This window comes from Hippocampus zosterae, chromosome 17 (genome assembly GCF_025434085.1).
Source record: "Hippocampus zosterae strain Florida chromosome 17, ASM2543408v3, whole genome shotgun sequence".
Taxonomy (NCBI): domain Eukaryota; kingdom Metazoa; phylum Chordata; class Actinopteri; order Syngnathiformes; family Syngnathidae; genus Hippocampus; species Hippocampus zosterae.
The window spans coordinates 1,038,414-1,054,406 of NC_067467.1; the positions used below are offsets into that span (position 1 = coordinate 1,038,414).

Below are 15,993 nucleotides of genomic sequence, written 5' to 3' on the forward strand. Positions count from 1 at the left end.
GTTAACCACTGGTCACCGGGCCACCCAAATTGAACTTTAAAAAAATGGAACAAAAAACATTCGGGTGAGTGTGCAGAAAACTGCCAGTGGTATGCTGGCCTGAAAACAAAAGTACACGGTGCACGATATGTGATTCGGAACAGCTTATGCAACTGCAAAACATTTTACATAACCGCGGATGGTTTTGCGCTCGTCTGAATGAACCCTTTGTCCCCAAATTAAAGACGTTTTTTGAGCCAACCATTTACAGTGTTCCGTCACAGCAGCAGCTTGCGCATTTTCACCTGTCGATCAATCCATCATCCGAAGCACTTCACCGGGGGCGCTGGCCTGCTGGAGCCTAAGCCGGCTGATTTGGGGCGAGAGGCCAGCTGCATCCTGGGTCAATGGATGGTTTACTTTGACAGTTCTAAGAATTCTGATGGTGGTTCTTTAAGTGGTTCGGGGGAAAAAAAATCTCTCGGTTGTCCTGCATTCACTTTCTTTTATTTTATTTTTGTCCTGTGTGCATTTCATGGCCCAACCCATCTCCCCTCCCCAAACCATCAAAACGGGGTTGCGTTGGCAACGGTGTGACGTATTTCAAAGGCTAAGAATAGAATCGTTGGGAGGAAAGCAGGTTCGGAGGCTCTTGGCATCTGTCTTGGATGTGCTCTCTTCCTTTCCAAACGGTCGACCTCTGATTTTCGGTGCACAAAGACAGAAAGTGTGATGTGATAAGCAGGCTGGACAGAGGAAGCGCGTTTGTAGTTGACCGGACAAACCACCAGAAATTTGCGGGGGGGGGGAGCGCATGCAGCACTCGCACTCCCCTTGTTATGAAACTGAACCCCAAGTCGAGCAAAATGACTCACGGCTTATTTATAGCTCCACCGATACATCAGTCCAGTGCATGACGGGGGCTCGACTCCATGGCGTTATATAAATGTGTTTTAGTCTAAAAAACATTCATATTTGTTCTCGAAAGAACGAGATCCCGGATACAAGCGGCCGAAATGAGTTTTCTCCGCAGGGGTCTGCAGGCTCTCCCTTAGAGATAAGGTGAGAAGCTCGGTCATCCGGCAGGGGCTCCGAGTCGAGCCGCTTCTCCTCCACATCGAGAGGAGCCAGATGAGGTGGCTTGGGCATCTGATTCGGATGCCTCCTGAACGCCTCCCCTGGTGAGGTGTTCCGGGCATGTCCCACCGGGAGGAGACCCAGAGGAAGACCCAGGACACGCTGGAGAGACTATGTCACCCTGCTGGCCTGGGAATGTCTCGGGATCCCCCGGGGAGAGCTGGAAGAAGTAGCTAGGGAGAGGGAAGTCTGGGCTTCCCTGCTAAAGCTGTTGCCCCCGCGACCCGGCCCCGGATAAGCGGTAGAAGATGGATGGATGGATGATGGATTTGTTTTTTCTTTCACACAAAATATGGTTCTTTGTATTTATAGATCTTCCCTTAATCGTCTTCAAATAAAACTTTCTAAATCTGCATATGTGCCGTCAAGATGATGAAAAGGAGTCGCATCCTGGCCGAGCCATCTCGGCCTGGGTGACTCTGGAGGCAGCCGACGGGTGAGCAAGAACGCCGAAGCAAAAGCTCGTTCATGGACACCGACCGCCGGGAGGCTTTGAGGATCGGTTGGGAAGCTCGTTCATCCGGGAGGAACTCAAGATTCGAGCCGCTGCTCCTCCACGCCAGATGAAGTGGCTTGGGCATCTGGTTCGGGTGCTTCCTGGACATCTCCCCGGTGAGGGGGTTCCCAGCATGTCCCACCGGCAAAAGAAACACAATCGACGGTCATTGATAAAGAAGACAGCAGCAAATAAATCAATACATTTTATGTGTGGCTATAGATGTATCGATACGTACACCGATAGAGAGAGAGAGAGATGGTGATATCACATTTAGATGTGAACTCGCGCACTGTTTCTCGAGTTTGCCTTTGTCACTTTTCAGTGGCTGACATAACAGACAATTGGCTGCAGCTGCTGAATGCCGCTGGGTATGATCACATTAGGTAACCTTATTCGGGCCGCGAAAAGTAGGCCAAGCCTTGGTTTACTTTGCTGCTGCTCTGTTGTCGCAGCACGTTGTGCCCCTGCGGCGGATTTGACAAGCTTCACCGTGAAGACGTGAGCACGGCTCGTACGAGTGGGAGGGCAAAATGAGAAAAGGTGCACAAATAATAAACAAAAATGCTAGCGTAGATTCTGGTGATGGGCTAACTATGTTAGCCACCCTGTTGCCCTTTTGCAACAAATTTGCTCCCTGGGCTATTTCGGGGTGGAAATAGGCTCCTAGGGTGGGGGGGGGGGGGGGGGGACGCCATGTAACTTGGCCTTCTCGGTCAACTTTCGCAAGCATCTCCAAACTGGAAATGTGTTGGCACCCGACGGGTTGTTTTCGTAACGAGAATTTTCCGGGCGCTTGCCATCTCCCTGTCTTGCTTATGGCTTGTGTAACAGCCTTTTGTTGCCCAGTGCTAATGAGATGAGACTCCTCTGAATAAAGATACGCTCTGTATAGACGGGAAAATACCCCACGTCATATATATTATATATACATTACATATTGTGGAGAAGGGATTTTTTTTAAATTGCGTTTATCCAGTTTATTCTCTTAGCAGGTTCATTGGCTTGAGTTCACAACAGACTTGCCCTGTTACGCATTAAAAAGCATTGCAGGCCCATGTCGATGAAACATTATGTAAATGTGACGAAGTCTTGTTGAATTAGTCCATAACTACAGAATGTACTTTTTTTTCCTGGTCTTGTGTCCACAATGTTGACATACTTGAGAGAATGGCATGCGAAAGTCTGACGCAAGGCTGCCTTCAAAAGTAGAACTCCGAGTGTTACATTTCTTTCGTAAGGCAAGCAGAGCTGTGATGTAATCGACTTCCTGTTGTGTAAAGCCAACAGTCACTGTGACCCTGAAGATTTCGGTTCTTCAGAAAGCCCTGCTGTGTTCTTTCAATGTAGAAATTGCTACTGAGCCCTGCAATGGTTGTTCTGGAACTGCTCGTGTTATTATTTCAAAATATCCCACTCATAGGACATACAAAAGAGATGGGAAAAAAAATGATTTTTTTTTCTTTTTTCGGATTAACAAATCGTTAGGTCCTGTCGTGTGACTGAAAAGCTGATATGAAGATATCAAGATGGCCAAACAATGGGGCCCAAAGTTTGCCTCACGACAAACGTAAACATGTTTACTTGCTCGGGCGGCTGACATATGTGACATGAGAGCGTCAGGGGAGTGCCTCGTCGTTCAAAGCGCATACATCCTCCTTTCGCAACAAAACAGGTCTGTTGAGCCGTTTGACGCCGAGTCGCAATACTTTTTGCTTGCTAAATTTCGCTTGCTGCCTACCGGCCAGGAACGAGTCAAGTTGGTGTTTCAAATTAAAATTGGAAGTCATGATGAAAAAATGGAACGTCATACAGTCTAAAACATTCATTCATTCATCTTCCGAGCCGCTTGATCCTCACTAGGGTCGCGGGGGGTGCTGGAGCCTATCTCAGCTGTCTTCGGGCAGTAGGCGGGGGACACCCTGAATCGGTTGCCAGCCAATCACAGGGCACACAGAGACGAACAACCATTCACACTCACACTCACACCTAAGGACAATTTAGAGTGTTCAATCAGCCTGCCATGCATGTTTTTGGAATGTGGGAGGAAACCGGAGCACCCGGAGAAAACCCACGCAGGCCCGGGGAGAACATGCAAACTCCACACAGGGAGGCCGGAGCTGGAATCGAACCCGGTACCTCTGCACTGTGAAGCCCACGTGCTAACCACTGGATTACCAGGCCGCCTCAGTCTAAAACATGTCAACTGCAAAAAAGGTGGATGTAGATTATGAAGAAAAGGTCATTTTAGAAAACATAAAACAAACAACTGCCGTCATCTGTGAAAACATACAGTCAGCAAAGGCTACCTGCCATAGGCAAGCGCCAGTGCCGCCGCCATCTGGTATTTGACTTTCCTCCCACAAAACCAAAAACATGCACAGAGCAGGGATGTTTGTTTGCCTACATGTGCTCTGTGCTTGGCTGGCAACCAGTTCAGGTTAGCAACCCCCACCTCCTCACACACACACACACACACACACACGTATAGTCTCCAGCATGCCCACAGTCATTGATCAGATCAGATCATGTAGGGGCGTCATGGGATCGATATTTGTCTTTAAGACATGAAAAAAATATATCTCTTTTTTTTCAATTCTAGTAGATCAACTCTTTCCCGCTACCGATAATTGTGCACAGCTCATTCATGCTTTCGAGAGAGAGAGACATTTCAGATTCTCGAGCGAGCGTTGCAGTGGCGTAACATTGCTTCACGATGACGCGTTTATCCGGCGGTGGGAGGAGTCGATGATGTCAGATGACGGCGGCATCTGCTATTTGCGGCGACAGTCGGGAGCTTACCTCCGCACAGGCGGTGAACAGGGAGGGGGGACGGCTTACGAGAGGGGTCGTTTGGTTGAAAGGCGGTCCCAGAGCGTCCAATTTGTACCTCAACAGGGCCCGGTTGGTTCACGCCAGGAGAGACCGTCCCGAGCTGAACTCCGTGCTACAAATAAGCCGCAGCGCTCTTCCAAGTGGGGCAGAGTCAAGAACGGACGATCACAATAAGTCACATAACCGAGCCGACAGCATCTGCATCGAGCACGTCGGGGCCAGAGAGCACCGAATTCCCCATCACAGGTACAACTATTTCCATGATTATCATTAATATTATTATTGGTGTTGTTTAAGTCAGCAATGCATGTTGTTATTTTACTTTTTAATCGATTCTTCGATTTTTGTGGACGCATTATTAGTTTCCAAATGTATCCGAGTCAGAGAAGTGCCAAATAGGTGAGAAGGATGTGACAGGGGGGTCGGAGGGAGGGCGAGGGGGGGGGGGGTGCAGGCTGCTTTGGCGTGAGCTGAACGGCTGCGGTCTGTTCGCGTCTGGACAGACCGCGGCCGGCGATCGGCGTGTTCCCGTCACAAGTGGGTCGATCGTCCTGTTGGCGGATGACCGGAGTTTCAGTCTATTTTTAAGGACGGAGGAGAGCGAACGCTTTCTGTTGACGGGTTAAGCGAAATGAAAATGTAGGTCAAATTCATGCAGGCTCATATAACATTTTTTTTTTTAAAGAAACTGTTACGCCACAAAGCCGGTTTAGTGTCAGGTAACATTAGGCAAGAGGACATATCGATCACATATTACGATACGCCTTGCTCCACTTTCCATGGGAGTAGTGTAATAGAGTTACATAATATTGTGTTGTAATGGCTGTTGCGTAAGCGTTCAAATCCCTGCCATGTGTCTCTATCGCCACTAGGTTGCACTGTTGCTGCTCTTTGACGTCAACGCAATGTTTGAGGAGATGAGGACGCAGCGGGATGGAGCGAACCTCCAGCCACTGACATCCTCCGGAGAAGGAGAAGGAGAAGGAGTCATTCTGTCCTACCCAGATGACCGCATGTCCGTCCTGACCTCTGGCAACCTGTTGGCTCGCTCCCTGCTGGGGCGCACCGCCACCGTCAAGCGCAAAGAAAGTCCCTCGTCCAGCATCCGGCGCAAGCGGGAGTTCATCCCGCTGGAAAAGAAGGACGAAGGCTACTGGGACAAGAGGAAAAAGAACAACGAGGCGGCCAAGCGCTCGCGGGAAAAGCGACGCGTTAACGACATGGTCTTGGAGAGTCGCGTGCTGGCCCTGCTGGAGGAGAACGCTCGGCTCAGGGCCGAGCTGTTGGCTCTCAAGTTCCGATTCGGTTTGGTCAAAGACCCTTCCAACGCGCCCATCCTGCCCCTGTCCGCGGCTCCTCCGCTCACCCCTGCGAGCGCGACTCCCCACTATTATCTCCTCAATTCCTCATCGGCGCACGGGAACGACCGGCCCAGCGGGCGGGGCTCCGTATACGGCGGCAACCTGTCCGAAGATTCCGGGTTTTCCACTCCGGGGGGGTCCAGTGTTGGAAGCCCGGTCGACTTTGAAGACCGGCTCAGCGACCATGAGAAATCCTCCCCGCGCACTGCAGAGGAGATGACCTTGGACCCCTACCCGTCCTCTGCCGATGCCCCCCACCATAGGGTGGACCACGGCGAGGCTATGAGGAACCTCCCCCATAAACTGCGTTTCAAAACACCCGGGAACAGCGAGGCGAGCGACGCGACGGGCGATCCCAACAGCGCTCGACGCAGCCCGCCACCTCCCGCGGCAGATGTCCCGCGAGAGAGCCCCAATGGCCCGGAACTGACGAGGGGCGAAATGGGAGAGGGCCACTCGGGCCCCTGGCTTCCTCCGCAGGGCGACGGAGGGAGGAGGGGAAGACAGTCGCCCCCAAACTTCAGCCTGCAGCCTCCTGCTCAAGGACACGCAGAGGTCAAGTCTCAGCGCGAGAACAGCTACCTGAAGTCTCAGCTCAGCTCTTTGAGCAAGGAAGTGGCTCAGCTGAAGAAACTTTTCACAGAGCAGCTCATGGCCAACGTCAACTAGGAAGCGCTCCTCCTTCAGGAAACCGTTCTGAAAGATCACCGTTGACTCTTTGAACTGAAACCTGGAACAATTTGTAAAAAATTGCCGCAAGAAGGCTGCAAAGTAATACTTTAATGACTTGAATAGGTACCGGTACTTTTTTTTTTTAAAGAAAATAACAGAGGACAGTCCCCGCCCCCCCCCAAAAAATAATTCCCAAATGCTGACCCCCGAGATGTGCGGATGTTCACTGTACTTTTCATTTGGATTCTCCGATGCACTGTGACAACTCAAGACTGCAGATACCATGGCACCGTCTCAACATTTTCGGCAAGCGAGAGTTTGTCGTCGTGACCTCATAAGATTGCAAAAGCTTTGCACTGTTCAGACAAGTCAGCTCAATCACTGGAAACCGATAGCGGATGGCAGGTACACGCAAGGTCGAGGTAATCTCGGACAAACACGAGACTCGAGTTTCCTTCGGTGCGCTAACTGACGTTTATCGACGCACTACTACGTGTTTATTCTCAAGCAAAGCAGTCAAACACTGTTACCGTCTTGTTGTTTGTGAACTTCTCTATTCGAGTTTAAATGTTGTCTGTATATTTTTATTTCAACTCAAATAAACATTTGATAAAGTCACGACGATTGTAGGATGGTTCATGTTCACGTCTTAGTCAATCAAGTCCATCCAAAGTGTTGAGACTTGTGTTCGAGAAATGCACAAACGGCGCTTCGGGCTCACGCTTCAGTTTTATCACCCGGTGCGAAAATATTAAATGCAAATCTCAAAGTCGAACACAAAACTGACCATCTCTGGGATCTAGTATGAATATGAATATTCGTTTGCGACTCTCAAGTCATCCGTTTCTCGTCTCACCGAGTCAATTGGTTGGGTTGCTTTCATTTTCGTTTTGTTGACCGCCAGGGGGCGGCAAAGACAGCAGCATTGACGGTCACTGTCGAGTCGAATTCGTTTTCATCATCATCATCATGCAAATAAGGCACGATCCTTTTGTTCTTGTTCCACTTAATCCACCTCAATATTTGTGTAAACCACAACCAGGTAAATTCATCCATGTTATGTCGAGTTTATCCTCCCTATGGGGGGGGGTTGCTGACCTGGAGCTGAAGGCCGTCCCTAGCTGACTTTTGGGGGTGAAGTGTGGTACGCCCTCAAAGAACATGACCTGCTCAACATGGCTGCAACAACGATTGTCTCATACGTTTGAGAGTTCTATTTTTAAAATGAAATGCGGTGGAACGGAAAGATAAAGAGGCCGCCGATACGCGACAGATGCTGCAGGTGTGGAGCAGGAAGGAGAAAGGAATGCGATTTAATGAAGCCGCCGCATTATGTTACTACTCTCATCTACGTAACTCTCACAACCCCCTTTTTCCCCCAATCTGTTGCCCCCCCACCACCACCACCACCATCCTTTTTTTTCAGTCAAAGGATAAAGCCTGTTGCTAGGCAGGCAATGCGACAGTTGCCATGGGAACGCTTGCAGACAGAACTGGGGGTGGGGGGGGGGCTGCACGGGTGGGGATAAGGATGGGGTGGAAAAAAAAGAAGAAAGGAACGATGTTGAGACAGAGAGAATGTGTGTTTTTATGGGGGAGGGGCATCCATGTGCATATGCGGCCAATGCTTGGGCTCCTTCGGTGCTATTTGTCTCCTTCATCCGCGCCGGGGGGGGGACAAAGAGTGGCATTCCAGATCATCCCTTTATGAAATCCAAATTTAAATACGCTTTAAGTCTCTAAATCAAACGTGCGGATGATACTGGTTGAATGTCACAATTCAGACTGGCTGAACTGTGATTGGACAAAAGAAAACAAAAAGGCAAATAATGGCGCAGGGGGGGTTTTCGCAGCTGGTTCTTGCTGGAGTCACCCGAAGTCATGTTTGGAAGGGTTGTTCAAAACAAACACTTTTGCGGCTGCGTCTTGCGCGCGCGTCGGCATCCATTGCCGCAATCGCTCCGCCTTTTCTGATTCGCGGCCCGATTTGACATCCTCAGTCAGTCCTGGACCGACAGCGTTTGACGTCCGTAGCCGCGCCCCCTCCATCATCCCGGCCCCGCCCCCCTCCGGTTCCCTTCTGCAATGGGATTCGAAGGCGCGGGGTAGAAGGGGAGGGGGCGGAACTCGGAGAGAAACAAAAAACGTGACTAGGCACCCAAAGCGTCCTGTTATGCAACAACTGACCTACTAACATACATTTAGACGCCGAGAGAGAAGGGCAAAATTGGGAGAGGGAGGAATCGGAGCAAACATGACACGAGCAAGCCACTGAGATCGACATCCACTGTGCTCGCGCGCCTCCTTTGAGAACGCGCACTGAACGGAGAAGCTGGAGTTGTTTGGCAAAATTGGCGGAGGGCCGAGCGTTTTGGACGATGAGACGACATCAGACAACACGCCGATCGGTGCCCGCTGTGGATTCTGTCGCGCAAGCCACTGAGTGAGTTTGTTGGCGATTTTCGGTTATTTTCTCGAGCTCAACGACTGGTTCGTCACATTAAAAGGGACCTTGGGAGCAATTCTGGTGGTCAACGATGTGAGGGTCTTCACGTGAGAGAAAAGACCGGACGACAACATTATTTTACAATAAGTCCGTCATTCATCATTTGGATCCTTGATCAGCTCCGTTTCGTCTCTACACTCGCATCCACAGCACACGTGGTTTGGTAGCGTGCATATAATTACACGACTATTCCGGGAATAACATGAATACATTATTATTATTATTATTATTGTCGCCGTTATTATCGCAATTATCACAATGACCGCGATTATTATTAGCATGCTTGCGATCATCATTCCACCCTTCACTCTTGCTCTCCTTCAAGATGTGTTGGATGTTGGCGACCTATTTGGACGAGTTGTGGGTTAGTAGGCTAGTCGGCGCAGACGAGCGGAGCGCCGGGCTCGGCGGACACACTTTTGCGCGTCACGTGTAGCCGCTTCGCTTCTTTGGAAAGGTTAACGCGGCTGTGCGCTCCTCCGGCTTAACCCTTCAGTCCCCGCCCAAGAAGCCGCAAAACACAAACCGAGAAGAGGCGAAGTCAGACGCGATCGAGCCGCGAGGTGCCTCGTGGTGACGTCAGGATCGTGATATTTCTCATTAAAACGGGAGCCCCCCTCCCTCGCCCCCTTCATTATATAGACAGATAGAAGACTGGTGGGGTTAACCGGCGTTGGGTGACTGCAACTGCTGCAAGGTGAGGTGGGGAACATGTGGATCAAATGTGGGTCAGACGAGGGTCATTGATCACATTGAGCACATTTGCAGCGTTTATTTGCGTAGTGATTGTTGATTTTGGATGCGTTGTAGCCCAACTCGGGATCCAGCTAAATATGCACGAGTGTGATTTGAAGACAGTACAACAAAGAAGGCACGCCGCCGGTCCAAGTACAACCACGACCACTCATGATGGGCAAACAACAACTATACTGTTTCATTCCGTTTTAAGATTAAAAATGGAGTCGAACAGATTAAAAACAGTGGGCAAAGCTATTACGTGAGCTCATCGATCCAAACCAATTTCTAGAAATCGGGTTATTACGCAATCAGGGGAAACCGTCGGTGTGTGGCGTGTGGGGCGGCGTACAGCGGGTCTCCGCGCCGGCTATAAATGTAGGTCACAACACTCCCTGTGGGAGGTGAGGCACAAAAACCAAAGGCCTGGTCGTGCACCGCTGTCACAAGTCCAAACTTTGACTAAAAGTCGACTGTAAGGACACTGAACCCCATTTTGGACGTTGTTTAGTTATTCACGTTATGAGAAGAGGCCACTTCACAAAGTATGAGACAAGTGGATTGTCTGGTTTTCGGGGGCACATGTGAGATGATAACATGTGTGGCGCTTTGTTATTGCGTTGCGGTTGTTGCTGCAAGCGCAGGCGAATTACAGCGTTTAGTAGGCCAAGGGAGCACATGTGAGCGGCCAAACACATGGACTGAGTCACTCGGCTTTTTCTTTTTTTTTTTTTTTTTCCTTTTCCAGTGAGAGAGGCCTGATACGGCCGCGTGTTCTTGGAACAAGGATCCAGTTTCGATAGGGCTCCACCTTGCTGGCAGGCTTTTTCTTGAGCCCCCGCCCCCATCCCTCCATGTTTTTTTTTTAAGTGGACAAAGTCTGCACCCAGATTTGGAATTCACACCGACCCCACTTGTGGCATCACCCCCACAACTTTACGTCACGTGCCATATAGCGACCCCCCCCCCCCCCCTCCTTAGGACGAAGGGGACTGTTTCATCATTCCCCTTCTTTTGAGCCATGTGCCTTTTATTTTTGGGCCGGCTCCTATTTCCTGAAATGCTCGGCGGCAACACGTGTCGGGGGGGGGAACGAACTCAATACACTGTTTCCAGTGAGCGATGCCACATTTAGAGTCTTGCAGTTTTAGGGCTCGGTGGTTTGCGTTGAACGAGCGCAACTTGGATGTTTTTATCATTCCACAAGTGCCAGAGAGAGAGTCGGCGATGACACGTGACGTGTTCGAGAAATTTCAAGGAGCGATCTAGGTCACGGCCACGTACAGTACTTAGATCAGGAGATCAGGTTTGCCTGCTGGAGCCTAATCTCTCTTGATAGAGTTGAGTCATAAATGCCAGTTACTCATGCGAGTTAAATTGCTGCATTCATTTGCCAGGTCAAAAAAGTTAAAAAAAAAAAAAAAAAAGAAAAAGGGCGAGTGAGAGAAAAGCAAAGGAGGAGCGTGAGCTGCAACTCAGACGAGTAACCAACGGGGCTCACCTAATAAGGGCGATGGGGGGGGGGTGCTGATGAATCATCTGCTTTTGATCACGTCACCCTATGTTGATTGTTGGGGCTTTGACATCGGATGTGACCCCCCCACATACTTTTTGTCAATGGTGACACGTTCCTTGCGTCAATGCAATCTCTACGTTGTTGCAGTCACTCCCGGTATCAAGCGGCCATCTCATCCTTTGTTGCACTTTGATTCATTTCTTTGTCTGCTTCCTCCTCTCCACCATGCTGCAATTTTACACATTCTCTCTCTCTTTTTTTTTTTTTTTCTCATGTCTCCCATCCCGTTTTTGTCTTTTGATCTCCGGCTGCTCTCTCAGTGGTTGCATCTCGCTGCAGTTCTGCTGACCTAGATTCTGTACAGTGGAGGCAAAACGGACTTTCTGGGTCAGTGGGGCAACCTGTGCGAAACGTGTTTCTTTTCCCAAATCGGCCTCACCGAGCACATAACCGGTTTTGTCCTCGTCCGGCTTTGAAGTTGAACAATGATTCTTTGAAACGGCAGAAAATATGCCCAAGCGCATGATGTTAACGTTTCGGCACGTTGTATACTTGTAGCGTTACATCATCACGGGGTCGCTTTATTTGGGGGAAAATGACAATATAAGAGATACATACTGTACGTTTAGTTCGTATCATGCCACTGCTTTTAAGACGGTCTAATAGGAAAACAATGTCACCGAGAAGAGCAGATGTGGATTAATACCTACGGCGGCCCTTAAACTTGATCGGGTGTTACACGAATACTCCTTCCCGTCGACTTAAGTCAACACATGTGCAAAAGTTCATCGTTCACCGATTTCCCCTCCGCGGACGGACGGGCAGCTTGGTCTTTTGTGTTTCATCTGTGACGCAGACGTCATGAAAACACAGACCGCCTTCATGTTGTAGCAAATGTGATCAAGCGTTGTCAGACCTGCTTCCGACCCTCATTCTTTCTTTCAAAGGGGCCCTTGACCTATATTTATCAATAATTCCCAGCTCACTTCCCCCCCCCCCAAACACACACACACACACTTAGGCCTGAACATGTCATGCCTCTGTCTCATTTTTTTCCTTGACCTGCACTGGCTGGTTGCCTTTGTCTGCCTTATCTGCTCTCCCCGCATCACTGATTCGTCACGGAGTTGTTTTGGTGAAGAATGCTGCCACATTCCTCTGAGGCTGAATGCACAGGGGGTGGTATGGGGGAGAGGGGGGGGCTGTTTTCAAAAGTGTTTACACATGGGGGAATTCTCACTGGAAAAGGCAAGCGGGGCTGCTCCTGCCTCATCCACAAAGACCCCCCCGGAACGACCTTTGACCCACTTATACCTTGAATTTGAACGTCCAGCCTCTGATGCAGTGCTTTGCCGCCGGCATATCCCAAAAAGCTCACGTGAGTGACGAGATAAAAACGGGACCCTAAGCCTCGCGGTGAACCCGGTGACCACATGACATCATCGGCTAAGGGTTAAGGGTCATCGGTTTGCCGACATTGCGGATCAATAGCGGAGCACAGAGGTCAGACGGTATCGTTAGACCTCCTCTGGTTGGTTGCCATGGGACCCGACATGCAAAATGCTAACATGGCTTTTGTCACCGCGCGCACGCAACGGAAAAAACGGGGACGGGGGATCGAAGACGATCTCATTTTGGCTCTTGGATGCAAATCTGTCAGCGGTTGCGCAAAATGATCGTGTCTTTTGTTTGTTTTGATGTCTTCAGCTTTTAATCTCGACGCCGACGAGAGAGATCAGAGAAGGCGGGAAAACGAGCAAGAGGCGCCAAGAGGCTGACGGACTCGCGTGCAGATCTGGGGTAGGTACGACGTTTCCCGATTTACTCAATTCTGGAAAACAAAAGAAAAAAAAACACGATCCACCTGCAAGTAAATAACACATTTTCTTGGATTCAATTCCAGCTTCAGCGTCTCAGTCAGGAATTGGAGCTCGAGTAGCAACAAGTCGATCAATGAGGCGGCGAGCTGCTCTTTTTGGCTCATTTGGACACTTGATCCGCCTCCGGTCTGAGCCGCACTTCCAGTAACTTGACCCGTCGAGATCTTCGAAAGGGTCGAGCGACGTCCCCTTTATCTGCGACCCGTTGTTTTGGTTCAGTCTCCCGTTCAAACTGGATCCTACCGGACAAGAATGGAAAATCTGACTTCAGTCCTCCAAAACTCCGGAAGTAGCATCACCTGCCTGGAGACCTTCGCCGGCTATGAGGAGTCCATGCCGTCTCTCCAAGGGACGCCGCCTCGCATAGGCCGGATCCTCAAACCCAAAGGCAACATGAGCTGCAGGCGAAAACGCGAATTCATTTCCGATGAGAAGAAAGACGCCTCCTACTGGGAGAAACGCCGCAAGAACAACGAGGCGGCCAAGCGCTCGCGCGAGAAGCGGCGTCTCAACGACATGGTCTTGGAGAACCGGGTCATCGCGCTGAACGACGAAAACGTCAGGCTCAAGACGGAGCTGCTGCAGTTGAAGCTGCGCTTCGGCCTGATAAGCACCGCCTCGTACATCGAAAAGAGCCAACAGATCGAGGGAAGCGACGGCGCGGGAAACGGAGGCTCCTCCTCCTCGTCGTCCTCTCAGTACTACTCCAGCGGCTACTCCAGCGGCTCGCAGGTGATGATGAACTCGGATTCCTCCGAAACCGAGCAGTGCGGCCTCGGCGAGGGCCACAGGCAGATGGCCAAGTACTCGCCCCGCGGTTCCCTGTCCGACCTGTCGGACGGCTCCTCCAGAGACAGCCCGGAGCCCGTTCCCTTTGAGATCAAGCAAGAAGGCGACGGGCTGGAGATGGACATCGCCGACGGCACCGCCAGCACCCAGATCATGTTCAACATCCATCCGGGTCTGGCCTCGGTTCCCACTCATCACCAGCTCCGGCAGAATTCGCAGGAGACGGAGGCGGCCTATCAGGAGCAGCATCGTCACCAGCAACCACCCCGCCAGGAGTCCGTTTCCTCCGTCGGCGGCCAGGTGGCCCCTCATCCGCCGGCCGCCCAGAGGAGCGTCATTCTCTTTTGTCCCGTCGACAGCTTGACACGGAGCCAAGATAGCGACGCAGGCCGACGGCCGCGGGCCTTCGCGGAGACCTGCGCCGAGCCTCTCGCTGAGGGGATGAAACAGCCCGGGAGGAAAACGCCGGACTCGGCCCTGTACGAGCTCTCGGGCAGCCTCCATGAAGACGGACAAGGACGAGGCTACACGACTTGCCCGTCTCCCCAGCAGGGCTCTCGTTTGCCCAGAGAGTTTATCCACAAACACGTGGAGGAAGTCATCCAATGCCGTCTGTACGGCCAGCAGCCTCCTCCTTCGTACCTCAGCCCCCAAGACGAGGAACCGCCCATTCTGAGCTTTGAGGGCGACTTCCCCAACGATGCTTTTTACCAAGGCCGATCAAGCTCCTCGGGCAAAGACACGTCATCCAGCGACGGAGATCCGCGGAGCTCCGACAAGGAGGCCTCCACGGACGAGGACGAGTCCCCGTCCTCGTCCTGCTCCGACAACTACAACGGCCGACTTCTCAACGGCGTCCGCGAGCCCGCCTCGCCTCAACACTCATCGCAGAGCCGGGACCCCCGCGGGGAGGTCAAGGCCACGGCGTTGCCCCACAAACTCAGGCTCAAACATCGGGCCATGAGCTCCGGAGGGCCTTGCGAGTCCCCGACGACGCCCCCCTCGGCCACGCCGCCCCCGCTCCCCCAGCACCCGTACTTATCCCTCTCGCCGCAACGGAGCGTTCACAGAGAGAACCCGTCCGAGGCCGTGAAATCGGTATTGGAAGGAGGGGACGGCGCGAGGAAACATCAGGGCAAAAAGGAGACGGCTGGACGACGGAATAAGAGACGAGATTAGGTGACTTTGGACACGGCGAAGCATCCACCATTTTCTTTCTCCTCTCCGTAATGCCTTCTTCGCCTCCGATCAGCCCTCCGATGCCCTCGGCGCCTATTTTACACCCCCTAACCTCAAAAGTCACCCAAAAGGCCGGACTTTGTGACTTGCAGGACTGTATCATACTTGTATATGTTGTACAGATGTGTCATTTCGTACATTCTCTCCATACCAACAGAAGCACTTTTTTTTTTTTTTAAAACAAAAATGAGATGAGAGGGGGAATGGAACTCCGCCCTTTTCTCTTCAGCTGCCATTCGTTTCACAAATGTAAAACAATCGATCTCTGTCAATTGGCCGCATAGCTGACTGCAGACCAGCGCGCGGGGGGGGCTGTTTTTTCTGCCTTCATTCAAACGCAAGACGAGCATCCTCTCGGGGGGGACGTTCCCTTGACCAAAGAAACCGTCAGCCCCCTTGGATACAAAAATTTGAGTTCCATGCCTCTTCCCAGACCCTACCTCGATGATCCCTATTCTCTCCCCGAGTTTGCAAAAGATCAGCATCACCTTTATTTTCTCAGCACTTATTTTGTACAGGACTGTGATATATGAATATATGTATCTATTCTAAATCTCTATTTTACCATAAATTGAATACAAAAACGACAAAGGATTTGGAAACGAGCGTCCCTCGAGGAATCAGAATGAAACGACCGTACAATGATAAACTCTTGATTGTTAAGCTTTCACATAATCACATTTTAATGAGCCGTTTACACCGGAAAAAAAATTAAGGGGGGGGGGGGGTGGTGTCCGGTTTGGAGAGCCAGCAGCACTGAATGGAGAACGTTTTTTTTTTCTTCGCCTACAACCAGCCTTGAAATATGTGTTGGATCTCACTAACCGCAGTCTTATGGATTAGCGCAT

At 51.0% G+C, this 15,993-nt stretch overlaps 2 protein-coding genes across 4 annotated transcripts; both read left to right on the forward strand.

Annotated features, from left to right (window-relative positions):
• The first annotated feature begins 4,392 nt into the window (after window positions 1-4,392).
• Window positions 4,393-7,098, forward strand: nfil3-6 (nuclear factor, interleukin 3 regulated, member 6). Of its 3 annotated transcripts, none has more exons than XM_052048815.1 (2): window positions 4,393-4,699; window positions 5,327-7,098. In XM_052048815.1, coding segments are annotated over exons 1-2 (1,152 nt in total). In that variant the 5' UTR covers window positions 4,393-4,698; the 3' UTR covers window positions 6,478-7,098. The 3 variants fall into 3 exon arrangements, with proteins under 3 accessions (XP_051904775.1, XP_051904776.1, XP_051904777.1); XM_052048816.1 differs by having other exon boundaries at window positions 4,395-4,693; window positions 5,320-7,098; XM_052048817.1 differs by lacking the exon at window positions 4,393-4,699 and adding an exon at window positions 4,899-5,166 and having other exon boundaries at window positions 5,320-7,098.
• Window positions 7,099-8,627: 1,529 nt separating this feature from the next.
• Window positions 8,628-15,318, forward strand: LOC127589577 (uncharacterized). Its single transcript, XM_052048791.1, has 3 exons — window positions 8,628-8,923; window positions 12,945-13,037; window positions 13,141-15,318. Exon 3 carries the CDS (start codon window positions 13,370-13,372, stop codon window positions 15,083-15,085), a length of 1,716 nt encoding a protein of 571 aa, XP_051904751.1. The 5' UTR covers window positions 8,628-8,923; window positions 12,945-13,037; window positions 13,141-13,369; the 3' UTR covers window positions 15,086-15,318.
• Window positions 15,319-15,993: the final 675 nt, after the last annotated feature.